The 16,406-nt window shown below is 37.1% G+C and overlaps 1 protein-coding gene across 9 annotated transcripts in view; it reads left to right on the top strand.

The window, feature by feature from the left end:
• DHX57 (DExH-box helicase 57) overlaps nucleotides 1-16,406 on the top strand; it is a 57,035-nt gene that overhangs the window by 17,732 nt on the left and 22,897 nt on the right. For all 9 annotated transcript variants that reach the window (XM_036262662.1, XM_036262663.1, XM_036262658.1 and 6 more), the window contains 9 exons: nucleotides 498-693; nucleotides 1,391-1,515; nucleotides 5,307-5,440; nucleotides 6,640-6,694; nucleotides 8,673-8,878; nucleotides 10,420-10,536; nucleotides 13,700-13,796; nucleotides 14,861-15,034; nucleotides 15,648-15,848. In XM_036262662.1, the coding sequence (XP_036118555.1) occupies nucleotides 498-693; nucleotides 1,391-1,515; nucleotides 5,307-5,440; nucleotides 6,640-6,694; nucleotides 8,673-8,878; nucleotides 10,420-10,536; nucleotides 13,700-13,796; nucleotides 14,861-15,034; nucleotides 15,648-15,848 (1,305 nt within the window). The remainder of the gene's footprint in view (nucleotides 1-497; nucleotides 694-1,390; nucleotides 1,516-5,306; nucleotides 5,441-6,639; nucleotides 6,695-8,672; nucleotides 8,879-10,419; nucleotides 10,537-13,699; nucleotides 13,797-14,860; nucleotides 15,035-15,647; nucleotides 15,849-16,406) is intronic.

Raw genomic sequence — 16,406 nt, 5'->3', positions numbered from 1 at the left:
CAAGTCAAAGGCATAATTTGTTATCTATTCAGGGGTTCTCAATTTAATCATGACATTTGTGCCCAGACTCACTGATACAGTAGTAACTTTATATCTTGCAGTTTCTTATCTATTTAACCTCAGTTCACTTATAGCTAAGTTAATAAACATCAAAGGGAAAAATATAAACTATTTTAATAAACTTAAGATAATACTTCTATTTAGGAGTCATACATAGAGTTCACATTCCTAAAGGCATTTACAGACCTTGATAATGTATATTCAGTGGTCCTGATTTTATAAATGATACTAAATTATTTTTTGATGTCCCATTAATGAGTACAAATTTCTAGGAATTATCAGTTATAAGTAATAAGTCAGTATAGGTTTAGAAGATAGATGAAGCTGAACAGCTCTTATTCTAATTAGCTTTCTGTCTTTCTTCATTGCATATGGTTCTTCTTTAGTAACTAGCACTTACAGACTCTCATTTTAGGTCTTATTTGCTTTAACTATAGATGTGGGAAAACCACTCAGATTCCACAGTTTATACTGGATGATTCTCTGAACGGACCACCAGAGAAGGTGGCTAACATCATCTGTACCCAACCCCGACGAATCTCTGCAATCTCTGTTGCTGAACGTGTTGCTAAAGAGAGAGCAGAAAGGGTGGGTCTGACTGTGGGATACCAGATCCGCTTGGAGAGTGTCAAGGTTTGTATGCTCTGCTTATTTCCTGATAACAGAAATTTAGTTTTCAAGTATAAAGAGTTCTTGAGGTCTAGAGATTCATGGGAAATTTGGGATATACTTCGGAAGCCCTTTTAGAAATATTTTGGTATTAAAAACTCTTATTTGGGTGTACTTAATTTCCTCTATAAAGACCATTTATTCTTTACTGGCAGAAGTGATCTAATAAGTTGCTCTTAAACCAGGAAATTAGTCCATTTAACTGAATAAGGAATGGGTAAATTCAGAATTGATTTTATCACTCACTATTGTTTTTATGTTTTATAATACTTTATGAAGATTTTTATGAGTCCTAAACTTAAATTTTTTTTTTATCCTCACCCGAGGACATTCTTGCATTTATCTTCAGATAGAGTGGGAGGGAGAGAGGGAGGAAGAGAGAGAGAGAAACATCGATGTGAAAGAGACACATCAACTGATTGCCACCACCCACTTGACCCCAACTGGGGCTGGGGACAAACTGCAACTGAGGTACGTGCCCCAAGCAGGAACCGAACCCGGGACGCTCTGGTCCACGGGCCGACGCTCTAACCGCTGAGTCAAACTGGCCAGGGCTGTTTTCAATATTCTTGATTCCTATCCATTCACAGTAGCTTTGTCAGGAAAGTGTTTCTTTTTTCAACAATTTCATGAATTCTTTCTGTGCCCTTTTCCATGCAAGTCCTCAGCCACCAGACTGTTGTACTGCACCACAGGAGTGCTGCTGAGAAGGCTAGAAGGAGATACAGCTCTGCAAGGAGTCACCCATATTATTGTTGATGAAGTTCATGAGAGGACAGAAGAGAGGTAAACAAAGATTTTCCAAATGAATACCCACACATAAAATGAAGACATGGCTGAAACAATTTTATTCTGCTTCCAATTCAGTTTCTTAGGTAACTGGGAAAGAGAAGGCCTAACTTATAGAAGAGGAACTGCTTTCCTGGTCTCCAGGAAAAACGTTAGGAGAGCACATGTTCATCACTAAAAGATGACATTTAAATTAAAAGCTAAAGTCTGAGAAGGAGTCTTACATGACAAATGGGGGCAAGGCCAGCATTTGCAAAGACTGCAGTGGGAGGGGCTGCATCAGAGTCCAGAAATGAGAGGAAGACCAGTGCAGCTGGTGTGTAGTCAATGACAGGAAAAGTGGCAGATAGGAGAAGCAGGGGCCAGATGTTCCAGGACCTTGTACATCATGGATAGTGAAGCATTTGGACTTTATTTAAATAGAATTAGAAGGCATTAAAGGGTTGAGGTATAAAATCAAAATTATCAATATTTTAAAAGGAAGGGCCAGATAAACAAATGGCATTAATTATAGTTTGTCATATGGATCATGCTCTGGAACAGTAAAAAAAAATTATTGGGAAAAAGATGATCCCGTGAAAATCATGAGGTTTTCCCAACAAGGACTATACTATTATAATTATCTATAGAAGAGGAACGTCTAAGTAAAGTTGGTGAACTGACACAAGCAGAAAATAGGTAATAGCAACACTGAAAAAAGAAGCAAACAGCAAATATGAAAAGAGGCCCCAGTTACTGTTGATAAAAAGTTTTTAATAAATGAACAGGGAAGACATATGACCAGAAGATTATTTGTTAAAAAAAAATAAATACACTAATATATGACTAAATAGGATATGTGAAGTGTTTAGAAACTAAACAAAAGTAGACTTTCATATAAAAAGAATAGATCAAAGTAAAAAGAACTAATTCCTAGAACAAGACAATAATACATTTTAAATGACTATAAACAAAACACTGAGAACCTTTGCAGGGCAAATAATCTTACTATAGAGACTCCAGAAAACTGTGTTGGGCGGGGAGAGTGGTGAATAGCATTATTTTGCAGCTGTTTAAATGAACATGTAAAGGATGAAACATTTTTCACAGAATCACTGAACAACTTGAAAAAGGAAATAAAATAAAACATTCAACCAGACTAATAATATTTAAATAATTGTATTATAAAAATAAATGTAAACCCGCTGGTGTGGCTCAGTGGATTGAGCATTGTCCCATAGACTGGGAGGTCCCCGTTCGATTCCCGGTCAGGGCACATGCCCAGGTTGTGGGCTCCACCGTAGGGGGTGTGCAGGAGGCAGCTGATTGATGTATCTCTCACATTGCTGTTTCTCTCTCCCTTCCTATCTCCCTAAAAAATCAATGAAAACATATTTTTAAATAAATAAATAAATACATTTAAAATTTTAGGGGAAATTATACCCAGTGTAATTTTGAATATAATGAATAGCTTTGGGTTTCATAACATTTATTCTTTCACAAACTCAGAGAAACTGGATCATAGCACTGGATGTGGTTTTTGGCTCCAGTAGTGTTCTCAAAAGATTTTTATGAAACCTAATGACATATCAACAGTTAAAAATTCAAAATATATTCATATCTGAATAAAGAGAAATTACATACCCGAGAAGGGAGCACTTATACAGCCTCCATAAAAATATAAATGAATGTCAGGACTGAATGAATGACCAAATGAAGTCCATATTAACCAAACCCACCAGCTACAGCATGCATTACATCTGTTGTTCCTGCTAAGTACAGTGCCCAGCTGAGCATGACACCAGGAGGTGTTAAGTATCTCTTATTACATGATGTCCATGTAACAGGATGACTCTTTTAATGATGAACATGTACTCTCCTGGCATTTTTAGTATTACAGACCCTGGCATTTACAAATACCCGTCTTTGGAAAAGGAGTGCACAAATTACAAGAAAAAGTAGGGAAATATTTGCTAGCTCAAATTGAAAAATAGTAAAATAGGAAAACCTAGGACCTAAGATCAGTAAAAATGTACCAAAGGTTAAAGGTTGAATATAGAAAAAATATTAAGTTGTGTTCATTTAAAATGTTTAATAAATTTCTTGGTAATAGATATAGAAACATGGTTATTCTAAAACATTGAGAAAATATTAAAGAAATGTCAAGAAAAATAATTTCTTTCCCCTATGAAATTGCTAATTACATGGTACAGTTTTGGTCTGTTTCCTTTCGGCAGTGTATTGGGAATTAGGGGAGAAATATAGTAGAGAGAGATACGTGTCTCCACAAACACAATTAGGATTATATAATTTTTTGTGATGCTTTTGATCTAATAGCATGAACTATATTTGGAAATTACTATTAATAATTGCATAAGGAAATTCTAAAGTATGGATGTACCATAAGTTATTGAAGCATTTGCCTATTGTCATATTACTTTCCTGTTACCTAAAAAACAAAAAAGGAATCATAAATGCAAATAAATTAGATCATTTAATTAAGAAGGACTAAGTAATACAACAATATGCTTTCATTAAATATTCAAACAGTACAGATAAAGTAAAAATCCCCCTTAACACTCCCAAACCATTCCAAGTCCCGTCCCCAAAGATATCTACCGTAGACTGGTGATATATCCTTCTATACATGACGTATGCTTACTTTGTTAGAAATAGGTAGTTTATTTTCTGACCTTTTTTCTTATACAAATGATATATTCATTAGTAAGTCAACAAATATTTATCAACCTATATCCCAAGCATTGTTCTAGATACTGCAGTAGTGAAAACAATAACCAAAATCCCTATCTTTATACAGCTTATATTCTAGGGGGAGAACCCAACAATAAGTCAGATAAATAAGTAAACTATAGAGATGTTAAGTACTAAGAAAAGGTAATATGAAATGGAGGGGAGGGGAGCATTTGAAAATTTAAATAGGGTGGTTAGGGAAGGCCTGGCTGAAAAGGTAAGTTTTGAGTAAAGACTTGAAGGAAGTGAAGGAGATACGTCTGTGAATTCCAGGCAGATTAATAACATTTACAAAGGACCTGAGGTCAATAAGGAGGACAGTATGACTGGAGCTAAGTGAATAAGTGGGAGAGGAGTAGGAAATGAATGGTGGGGTTATAGATCATGTCACATAGGGCCTTGTTAGTGAGGACATCAATAAGTCTTTGAAGGATTGTGGGCAGAAGGGTAGTACAATCAGGTTTGCATTTGAACAGAATTATTGGCCTGCCGTATTGAGAATAGATTTGAAAGGGCAAGGGCTGAAGCAGGGAGACCATTTAGGATATTGCTATTCTATAGTACATATTGTTCTACAACTTGGATTTTATTCACTAACATTGTCATAGAGATATTTTCATGTCAGTATCTAGAATTCTACCTTATTCTTTTTATCTGCCTCACATTATTCCTCAGAACGGAATATTGTTATAATTGACCATTGGTTGGTGGACATTTAGATAGTTTCCATTGTTTTACTACTACAAATGATGCCATAATGAACATCTTCATATATGCCTCTTTATGTATATGTAGATTTCAGGAAATAGAATTATAAAATACAATGATAAATCCTATTGGTATTCTGATTGGTATTACACTGAATTTAGTTTATTTGGGGTGAAATTGATATATTTTTAATATTAAGTCCTCACATCTGGGAACATAAAACATTTTTGTATGAACATTATAATTGTTTTCACATAGGTCTTACACATTCCTTGCTTAAAATATATGAAGTTATTCATTCTCATTCATTGAATTTGTGTGATCCTCAGTGTTTCTTTTATTTCCTCTAGTGACTTCTTGTTGCTAGTTTTGAAAGACATTGTGTTGCAGAGACCAACTCTCCAAGTTATTTTGATGAGTGCAACTTTAAACGCGGAGCTCTTTTCAGAGTATTTCAATTCCTGCCCAGTTATTACTATACCAGGTGATTTAAATGCATCATTAAATGTGTATTGTTCTAATAAGCAAATGAAATTATTTTAAAGTTATACTGAGATATAAAATTCATAGGTATTTGTTCCTCTTTCTAGAGAAGAAGTAATTAGTATATAACAAGATTATAGCCTTGTAATGACATTAATAAAGAGGCAACATTCTGTCCGTTTACTAGGAGATTTTAATTTTATATGTGCTATTTTGAAAAGTCGAGGTTATTAATGTTTCTAGCATTCCATCGTGTTTAACCTAAAAATGTGAGTTTATAATGGTAATCTGTCATAAAGGAGGAAGTTGTATCTGTGAAACATGTATTTGTTCATTGCTGAATTCTGCTAAATTCCTGGATATTGGTCCATTTTGAGAGAAGGTGAAGTTGGGTAGCCTGTGTCTGCTTTTGGTGCTTTTCACAATCTCATTGTGTGATTAAATTTATCACCTGGGGCTCCAGTTTATCCTTCTGCAGTTGATTCCAAGGGACAATTGGGAAGCACTGGCTGACGAGTAATAGTCCTTTAGTCTAGCTATAGAGCATATTGACAGTAGACTTAAAGAAGAAATTATATACTTGTCTAGAGAATGACTGTTGAATCTTTAAAGGTCCACTGTGGGGGAAGAAGGGGAGGGTGGGAAAAGTATAACAGAATTTTTTTTTTTTATCCTCATTCGAGGACATTTTTCCATTTTTTGTACAGACAGAGTGGGAGGGAGAGAGAGGAAGAGAGAGAGAGAGAAACATCGATGTGAAAGGGACACATCTAGTGGCTGCCACCCGCATGACCAACCAGGGCCGGGGACAAACTACAACCGAGGTACATGCCCTTAGCGGGAACCGAACCCGGGTCTCTCCGGACCGCAGGCGGACGCTCTAACCTCTGAGCAAAACCGGCCAGGGCCATAACAAAATTTTTTATAAAGGTAAAATGTTTTATTAGCAAATGATCTCTTCACCTGTACACTTTTTTTTTTCTTCGCAAACTGGAATCCACCCCCCTTCCAATTGCTATCATCAAAAGCTTTTTTTAAATTTTTGATACTTTTAAGACCACAAAACAAATAATGCCTTATTGTGCTAAGCTTTGTTTTAAGATAATTTTGCATATGTAAACTGTTTTAGGATAGTTCAACAGATATTTTGAGGCTTTCCTATTTTATTTTATTTATTTTCTATTTTATTTATTTTTCCAGGTCGTACGTTTCCTGTTGATCAGTTTTTTCTGGAAGATGCAATTGCTGTGACAAGGTAAGGAAGACATTAATTAAGGTTTGGTGAAGTCTTTGAAAACAGAATTATTATTTTCCCTCAGATTGTGGGGATACTAATAAAGGTGTTAGTTTGTCTTCTAATGTTTCTATTTGAGGATTTTGTTTTCCCCTTTCTTTCAGCAAATATTTATTAAATTATTTGCAATTTGTCGGCAGTGTTGTATCTTAAGATTACTGACTCTGGAGTCCTAGTGCAAACCGTGGACTTTGGGTGATCATGATGTGTCGTGCAGGTTCATCACTTGTAGCAAGTGTACATGCTGTTGTGGGTGTTGATGAGGGGGTGGCTGTGCACGTGTGAGGGAGAAGGGTATATGGGAAATCTCTGTTCCTTCTGCTCAATATTGCTCTAAAAAATGAAGTCTATTTTATTTTATTTTATTTTATTTTTTTTATCCTCACCCGAGGACATTTTCTGTTCAGATAGAGTGGGAAGGAGAGAGAGGAAGAGAGAGAGAGAGAAACATCGACGTGAAGGGACACATCGAGTGGCTGCCACCCGCACGACCAACCAGGGCCAGGGACAATCTGCAACCGAGGTACGTGCCCTTAGCGGGAACCGAACCCGGGTCTCTCGGGACCACAGGCCGACGCTCTAACCGCTGAGCAAAACCGGCCAGGGCAATGAAGTCTATTTTAAAAAATGATGAAGGACCAAATGTATGGAGAATTTAACATGAAAAAAAAAAAAAAGACTGATTCTCAGACAGACAGCCAGTATTTAAATCCCTCTGCTTTCTAACTGTAACATTAGTGAGTAGCTTAACCTTTTTGTGACTCCGTTTGTTTTTTTAAATTATTTTTTCTTTATTGATTTTAGAGAGAGAAGAAAGGAGGGAGAGAGAGAGAAAAACATCGGTGAGAGAGATCAATTGGCCGCCTTCTGCATGCCCCACTTTGGGGATCGGTCCCACAACCTGGGCATGTGCCCTGATGGGGAATCAACACGGCAAACTCTTGGTGCATGGGTCTACGCTCAACCACTGAGCCACACCAGCGAGGTGTGACTCAGTTTTATCATATGTAAAATATGTATTAATAGAAGCTGCTTCACAGGGTTGTTATGAGGATTAATGAATTAATTAATACTTGGCGTTAATATTTGCAAAGTGCTTAGACTGTGCCTGGGAGATACAAAGTAAGTACTTTATAAATGTTTGCCATTATTATCATCATCATTCTAACTCAAGAAGTTGCAGTATAGTTTGAGTGTTGAGATGTCTATATAATTTTAGTGCTGGGTGGAAAGTGGTAATGTCTATTGGGTACAGATTTCTCTACTTTGAAAGCTCTGCATCCTCTTCCTACTCTTTAACCCTGAAGATTCCCCAAGGTTTAATCCTTGCACTGTTTCTCCTCCCTATTAAACTCTTTCTTAACTCTCTTAGACTTGTGTGATTTCAGCTGTCACCTCTGTACCTGACGCCTGAGCTCCCAAGTGAAAATACCTTGATGTCTGGCACCTTACACTCAACTCAGAATTTTTCTCCTTTTCCTTGTTCCTTTCCTTCCTAATAAACCCATTTCCTAATTCTATATTTATTTTATGGAACCATATTCTCAAACCAAAAATCCAAAAACAATGGCTCTCAAACTTTAGTGTGCAATAAGCATACTTAGGGAGCTTATTAAAACTGTGATTTTCTGGGTCCTATTCAACTTCCATTGAATGTGAATCTGAAGAAACTATCTTTCAGCTAGTTTACCTGTCTTTATTCTTTTACTTTTTAAAAGTCATTGCCTCTAGAATTACCTTAAAATAGAGCCCAAAGCATTCCAGTGTGTTCCCCACCAGAAATAGGGCACCACAAGCAGAATCCTGGACTGGTGGAAGAATAGCACAATAATCAGAAACAGCTGCATTCTGCTGAATGAGCACATACAATAGGTAAATGTTTTCATTCGCCAGCAGACCCACATATACCCAGACACATTTCTTTGTCTTCCTTCCTCAGGTATGTATTACAGGATGGGAGCCCATATATGCGCTCCATGAAACAGATGGCAAAGGAGAAGCTTAAAGCAAGGCGCAACAGAACTGCGTTTGAAGAGGTAGAGGAAGACCTGAGGCTTGGCCTGCACATCCAGGATCAGGATTCTGTCAAAGATGCAGTGCCAGACCAACAGTTAGATTTTAAGCAGCTCTTGGCCCGCTATAAAGGTAATGTGCTTCCTGGGGGGATATTACAGTTGTGCCAAAGATAACTACAGCTGACCTTGAACCACACATGTGTGAATTATGCAAGTCCACTTATATGCGTATTTGTAAAAATAAATACTATAAATGTATTTTTCTCTTTCTTATGATTTTCTAAATAACATTTTCTCTAACTTATTTTATTGTGAGAATACAGCATATAATACATGTAACATACAAAATATGTTATTGACTGTTTATTTTATTGGTTAGGCTTCTGGTCAACAGTAGGCTATTAGTAGTTAAGTTTTGAGGGTGTCAAAAGTTATAAGCAGATTTTCGACTGCGCAGAAGTATCAGCAGCCCTAACCCCCAGAATGTTTAGGGTCAACGATAGTTTTTTTCCCCCACCATGATCATGAAGAAGAAAGATGTGGCTTTATAGTTACATTGTCTTTAATTCACAGAACAACCTTAAACTTAGAAAAAGAACAGTTCCAATGCATATTATATTATTATTGTTATTATATTTATCAATGGGTTCTTTCTGATTTTAAAAGAAATATGTTCATTATAGAAAAATTGGGAGGTAGTAAAATATAAATGATATTTTTGAATATTTTATAATTTTTATTTGATATGATTTCAAATTCCAAATTAAAGTTTATAAGACTGTGCAGTGAACCTCTATATCCTTTACCCCAATTCACCAGTGTTATTATTTTGTTTCATTTGTTTATCATTTGCTGTGTGTACATGTATAGATTTTTTTTCCTGAACCTTTTGAGGGTAAGTTCGGTCCCCAGGCGTATGGTAGGCAACTGATTGATGTTTCTCTCACATCGATGTTTCTCTCTCCCCACCCCTCCTCTCTCTCCAAAATCAATAAAAAAAAAGCAACAACATATCACCTGGCCAGTGTGGCTCACTGGTTGAGCATCGACCCATGCACCAAGAGGTCACTGGTTCGATTCCCAGTCAGGGCACATGCCCAGGTTGTGGGCCCGATCCCCAGTGGGGGGCATGCAGGAGGCAGCCAATCAATGATCTCTCTCATCAGTGTTTCTATCTCTCTCTCCCTTTCCTTTCCTCTCTCTCTAAAATCAATAAAGAAAAAATATATTTAAAAAAAACATATCGCCCTGGCCGGTTTGGCTCAGCGGTTAGAGCATCGGCCTGCAGTCTGGAGAGACCTGGGTTCAGTTCCCGCTAAGGGCGCGTACCTCGGTTGCAGTTTGTCCCTGGCCCTGGTTGGGTCATGTGGGTGGCAACCACTTTGATATGTCGATGTTTCTCTCTCTCTCCCTCCCACTCTATCTGAACAAAATATGGAAAAATGTCCTTGGGTGAGGATAAAAACAAATATATCCTCAGTTGAGGATTAAAAAAAAAAAAGGGCTTTGAATGAGTTTGTATGTTCTGAGAGACTGAAAGAAAAAATTCATTTTAGTACATTAAATGTTAATATCTGTGTTATTAAATCACATCAAGACACCTCATTCCCAGGCATATTGTGTTCAATAATGTATAAATAATTATCCTTCTGATTTTTACCTTTCTTTCAGGGGTTAGCAAATCAGTCATCAAAACAATGTCCGTCATGGATTTTGAAAAGGTTAATCTTGAATTAATAGAGGCCTTGTTAGAATGGATTGTAGGTGGAAAGCACTCCTACCCCCCAGGTAACTGCTTCTGGTCTCTATTTATATGTGAGATGGCAAAAGGGAAGGGAGCTTACTTCCTGAGATTGTGGGCACTGTGGGGAGCCCTTGCTCCCACCCCAGTTATATATAAAGTTGCTTATTAGGCTTTTGGGGGGAAATTTTACCTTTTACCTTTTGAGGACCACTCACTTTTTTTGCTCTACACTGCTCACACTGAATAAAAAGATGTTAACAATACAAAGTCCCAAAGGAAGAAAGCTGAAAAGAAGGCTTGGATGATCTGTGGCTCAGTGGGAGCCTAGTAATGAGTGTTTGAGTCCCATGAAGACTTTGCACATGGAGGCTATGGGGCGTTGGTGTTAAGAGAACAACTTTAGAGTCTGATAAACTGCCCAGCTCTGCTACTCAGGAACTCCGTAACCTTGGATAAAGTCCTTATCCTTTTTTCCTATGCCTCAGTTTCCTTGTTTGTAAAATGAAGACACTAATACATCCTCTTAGGTAAAGCTATTTTGATGATTAAAAGAAACCATTTGTAAAGCACTTAGCACAGTGCCTGGCATATAGTTAATGCCAAGTTGATACTACCCCTAATAGTGATAATATTATAATTATACTTATCGTTATTATCATCACTGTTACTGCTACTGCTTATAAAACACAATGCAATAACTACTTTCCTCTCACTCACTCTCTTCCCATCCCAGTGGCTTCTTTACATCACTTGCAGTCCCTTATCCCCAGAATGAATGGACCAGATCTTCTCATAACTGAATCCTTCATATCATTCAGGTTTTTGTCAAATGTGTTAAATGCCTTTTCTTCAGAGAAATGTCTTCTCCTTATCTGTTGTCTTGCTACCCCACTCCATCATAATATTCAAAAATGAGTTTTACTTTCATTATAGCACTTAACATTATCCAAAATTACAGTTCTGCTTACTGACAGTTTCCTTCAATAGAATATAAGCTCCTTAAGAATAGGATTTCTTGTGCACCACTGTATTCCTGAGACCCTAGAACAGTGTCTGGAATATTTAGGTGGAGTATATATTTGTTGCATGAATAGATGCAGCCAATATTGAGTGATCATTAAGTTGAATACTAGATAAAACAATTACATTATGTGCTCATTACAGTGTAAGAGAAATGGGAGTGACTACCCTCCTCTGCTTAGATTTTAATCATTTTGTGTATTTTTTAGAGATGTGTGAGCCACATAAAAATACTGAACTGCCTTGTTTCTCATCCCTTGGCAAGTAGGCAATATTGGTTAATGCATTATCATTGGACTTAATATCTTGTTTTTAACGGAAAAGACTATTATTGGAAAAAATTAAGAATAGCAGACAAAAAGAAATGTTAAAAAATTACCTGCATTCAAAGCCGAGTAGAAGTAGTGATTAGGGAGTCAGTGATATATTTGTGAATATTACAGATATCTCTGAAACAGATGGCTAAGCCGTGAGGGCAGAACAGATCAGAAGACATAAAAATATAGACAAAATATTTTCTTCCCTCCATATAGATTTGTAGCACCACTCTGGAATGTTGTGGTATTTTAGTAGGGAAGAGCATGCAGTATGTAATGGAAAGAGCTTGAATCTGATGCCAGAAACCCTAGGTTTGTGTCAAGCTCCACTCTTACTAACTCTGTGACCTGGTCAAGTCGCAGAATCACTTTGAGGGCACTAATTACCTTCTTAATAGGTGGCTGCAAGGATCAAATGAGAGATAATGTATGTGAAACATGCTTTGTATACTGTGAAGTATTAAAACCAACTCTGAAACATTCCTTTTGCCCTTCTTCATAGTTTAATTTTTATAATTTAGTTTCCTTATTTATTTAGTGGGAAGAATAACTGTGATAAATAACAGGTCATGAGTTCCTTATGGGCAGATCTTTGTTTTATATTTCATTGTACCTAGCACAGAGGTAACATAGGTACCCAATAAATATTTGTGAGGTTAAAGATGTGTGCCAAGCCCTGGCCTGTGTGGTGCAGTTGGTTGGGTGTTGTCCCATGCATCAAGACGTCACCAGTGAGATTCCCAGTCAGGGCACATCTCCCTTCCTCCCTCTCTCTAAAATCAATAAAAACATATTTAAAAAAAAAAAGATGTGTGCCAATTTCCTCTCTGAACAAAGCACAGAAGAAGGTAACTATTACTGAGTGGTCGTTCTTGGCACAGAAATACACTATAATCAGTTATCACTATTGATTTTCTTTCATGTAAAATTTAAAAGCTCATAAACTGCCCTGGCCAGTGTGGCTCAGTTGGTTGGAGTGTCATCCCATGGATTCACAGTCAGGGCACATACATAGGTTTCGAGTTGGATCCCCGGTTGGGGCGTGTACATAAGGCAACCCATCAATGTCCCCCCCCCCCCCAAATAATCAATGAAATGTATCTTCCAGTGAGGTTTTTAAAAAAAAGCCCATAAACCATTAAATGGCATAGTTAGTTAATGTGCTACGTTTTCAACATATGTCTGAGTTTAGATTACCAGGTTGGCCAGCCAATTGTAGTTTCTTTGCCTTGTTTTCAGTCAAATGTTTCAAATGTTTCTGGACTTATTTTAGTAATAGAAGAGTCTTTCAGACTAAAAGGCTGATCTTCCTATAGAAATGTCAGCAGCCAGTGCACTGAAGAAATATGTGTAAAGAGCTTTGCTAGCCTGGTCAGTGTGGTTCAGTGGATTGAGCATCATCCCATGGACTGAGAGGTCCTGGTCTGATTCCCGGTCAGGGCACGTGCTCGGATTACGGGCTCAATCCCCTGTAGGGGGTGTGCAAGAGACAGCTGATTGATGGTTTCTTCTCAAATCGACGTTTCTATCTCTCCCTTCCTCTCTCTCTAAAAAAATCAATAAAAACATAATTTTTTAAAAAGGAGAGCTTTGCTAATGATGCTTGTATAACTTAAGGCATTATATTTTTCTACACTTCCTTTTTTCCTGTTGTAGGAAGATAATAATATCTCATTCATTTTGTAGTAATTAAGTCAGAAAATATGTTTTTAAAGTTTGTTATCTATTAAATTCTTGGGGACTTTATAAAGAAAATTGAAAGTGAAAAATCTCAGATTATTACTTTTTTTTCATTTAAAATAGCGTTATAATCTGTTAGTTTTTTTCTTTTTTGCATCTATCAAATTGATTTTTTTTTTTATATATCCAGGTGCTATACTTGTATTTTTACCAGGATTGGCAGAAATCAAAATGCTTTATGAACAGCTACAGTCTAATTCTCTTTTCAACAACAGACGTAGTAATCGGTAAGTTGCTTGCTTTCTGTATCCTCAATCATCTTGCAGTTATATGCAAAGATAAGTAACCAGAAAGGTCTTTTTTTACAGTCATCAATCACCCTCTTTCGATTCTAGTGTCATTCCTCAAGAATATGTTTGTTTATGCCAGCTGGAAATAGACCTATTTGTTCTAAGAAGTCAATCATTCCCATTCCATAAAATAAAAATATTTCTCTTCACTTAGCATAGTGACTCAGCAAAACTGCATGTAATTTCAGTTGCCAGGTATAAAGGATAGTAGAAGCCAATGTTAGTAACAACAAAGAAATACGACCATTTCGAGAAAAAATAATTTTTAATGGTTTCTCTTCTGGTGGCAAGAAACATTGGGTGTGTCTTCATATTGAGGAAGATGACTACTTGACAAATGAACACTCCCCAGAAATATAAGAATGAAATTTCTTAGTATACATACTGTCTCTGCTTCTCTTTCTCTGGATTTAAAGGTAGAGAAAAAATGCCCTGGCCGGTTTTGCTCAGCGGTTAGAGCATCAGCCTGCAGACCAGAGAGACCCGGGTTCGGTTCCCGCTAAGGGCACGTGCCTCGGTTGCAGTTTGTCCCCAGCCCTGGTTGGGTCGTGTGGGTAGCAACCACTCGATGTGTCCCTTTCACGTTGATGTTTCTCTCTCTCTTTCTCCCTCCCACTCTATCTGAACAAAATATTGAAAAATGTCCTCGGGTGAGGATAAAAAAAAAATAAAGGTAGGGAAAAAATAATTGTTTGCTTGTTAGTGTGCTCTAGGTCTGTTACTTGTAGAATGTCAGCTATTTAGTCCTCTTGATTATTTACTACTGAATTACACTCCAGTTTTTCCCAAGTTGATGCAAGGTTTTTAGTTCATAGAACTGAGTAAATACTTTGTAAGGATCAGAAAGAACCTTCTTATTTAGAAGAGCTGGGCCCTTCTCCACAGGTGGTGATCGAGAAGCTGCTGATACTTGGTGTGATGGTTAAATAGAAATTCACCCGCTCTAATCCAATTCCAGTGCTTTATGCTAGAACACTAACTGTGCTTTTATTGCCTTTCAGATGTGTTGTTCACCCACTTCATTCATCTTTATCCAGTGAAGAGCAGCAGGCTGTGTTTATAAAACCTCCTGTAGGTGTGACTAAGATTATAATTTCCACCAACATTGCTGAGACATCCATAACCATCGATGATGTTGTCTATGTCATCGATTCTGGGAAAATGAAAGAAAAGAGGTATTTTCTCTTGGCAAAATAAAGGAGGGGCTACAGATGCCTCATTTAGAGTGACACAGCTCTTTATGCTAATGCTATTAAACTACATGGATTGCTGCTTGAAAAATACTGTATGAAAACTGTGTGGCTATATGAGTGAGTCCAAAGCCAGAGCATAATCCTAAAGTCAAACAGAGATGGAAAGTTTAAGGTTTTATCTGGAAAGTAATTAATTAGTTTTCCTCTTTTTTCATATGCTTTACATGTGTTTAAATGAAAAAGTTGATATGGGAGTTGATATGTGTTAATTACTTTAATATTGGAATCATTTCTCAGTATCTATATACACCAAATGTCACATTGTACACCTTAAATATATACAATTTTTGTCCAAAATAAAAGATGAAAAAGCATTTTTTTTAAAATAAAAAGAGTTAAAGAAACTATGTAGTAGTGTTCGATACCCTTTAAATTAGTACTATGCTCCCACCGGGGACTCAACTATCACAGAACCCAGAGGACACTGTGTCCTTCTACAGAAGTGAGATGGTTCATCTAATATGTCCATGCTAAGTAGAGTCTTGGCCATGTTTTTATAAAATAACTTTTTTTCACATTTTCTTTTTCTTTAAAGATATGATGCCAGCAAAGGGATGGAAAGTCTCGAAGATACTTTTGTCTCTCAAGCCAATGCTCTGCAAAGAAAAGGTCGAGCAGGTCGTGTTGCTTCTGGGGTCTGCTTCCATTTATTCACTAGCCATCACTTCAGTCACCAGCTTTTAAAGCAGCAGCTACCAGAAATTCAGAGAGTGCCATTGGAACAGCTCTGTCTAAGGTACACCCATATTTTCTTTTTCTTAGTAGGAGACATTTCGCTAAGAGTGGACATAGATGAATTTGTTCATTTGCAAAGAAAGAGCTCCTCAATGTTGCCTTTACTATTCCTTTTAACTTCCTTTTTTTTTTTAATCCTCACCTGAGGATATTTTTCCATCTGTCATCAGATAGAGTGGGAGTGAGGGAGAGAGAGAAACATTGATGTGAGAGAGACACATCGACTGGTTGCCCTCCGCACGACCCAGCCAGGGCCGGGGACAAACCTCAACCTAGGTATGTGCCCTTGACTCATTGGTCTGCAAGCCGACGTTCTAAGCACTGAGCCAAACCAGCCAGGGCCCTTTTAACTTTCTGCACTTTCTGCACATAAAGATCTCTTACATTGTAGAGGATGGCGCTAAAATAGATCTAAAGAATAGATTTGTAAATCAGAAAAGTAATCTAACTTATTAAGAAATAAGTCAGAGGTACCACCGGTACTAAATCATCACAGGGAAAAATCTACATCCTCATTATCAATTAGAGCAAAGTGAACAAAAACTAATTGAAAACACCA

This window comes from Molossus molossus, unplaced genomic scaffold, assembly GCF_014108415.1.
Source record: "Molossus molossus isolate mMolMol1 unplaced genomic scaffold, mMolMol1.p scaffold_m16_p_15, whole genome shotgun sequence".
NCBI classification, from domain to species: Eukaryota; Metazoa; Chordata; class Mammalia; order Chiroptera; family Molossidae; genus Molossus; species Molossus molossus.
The sequence above is the reverse complement of the archived record's forward strand: the minus strand, read 5'-3'. Positions and strand labels throughout refer to the sequence as shown.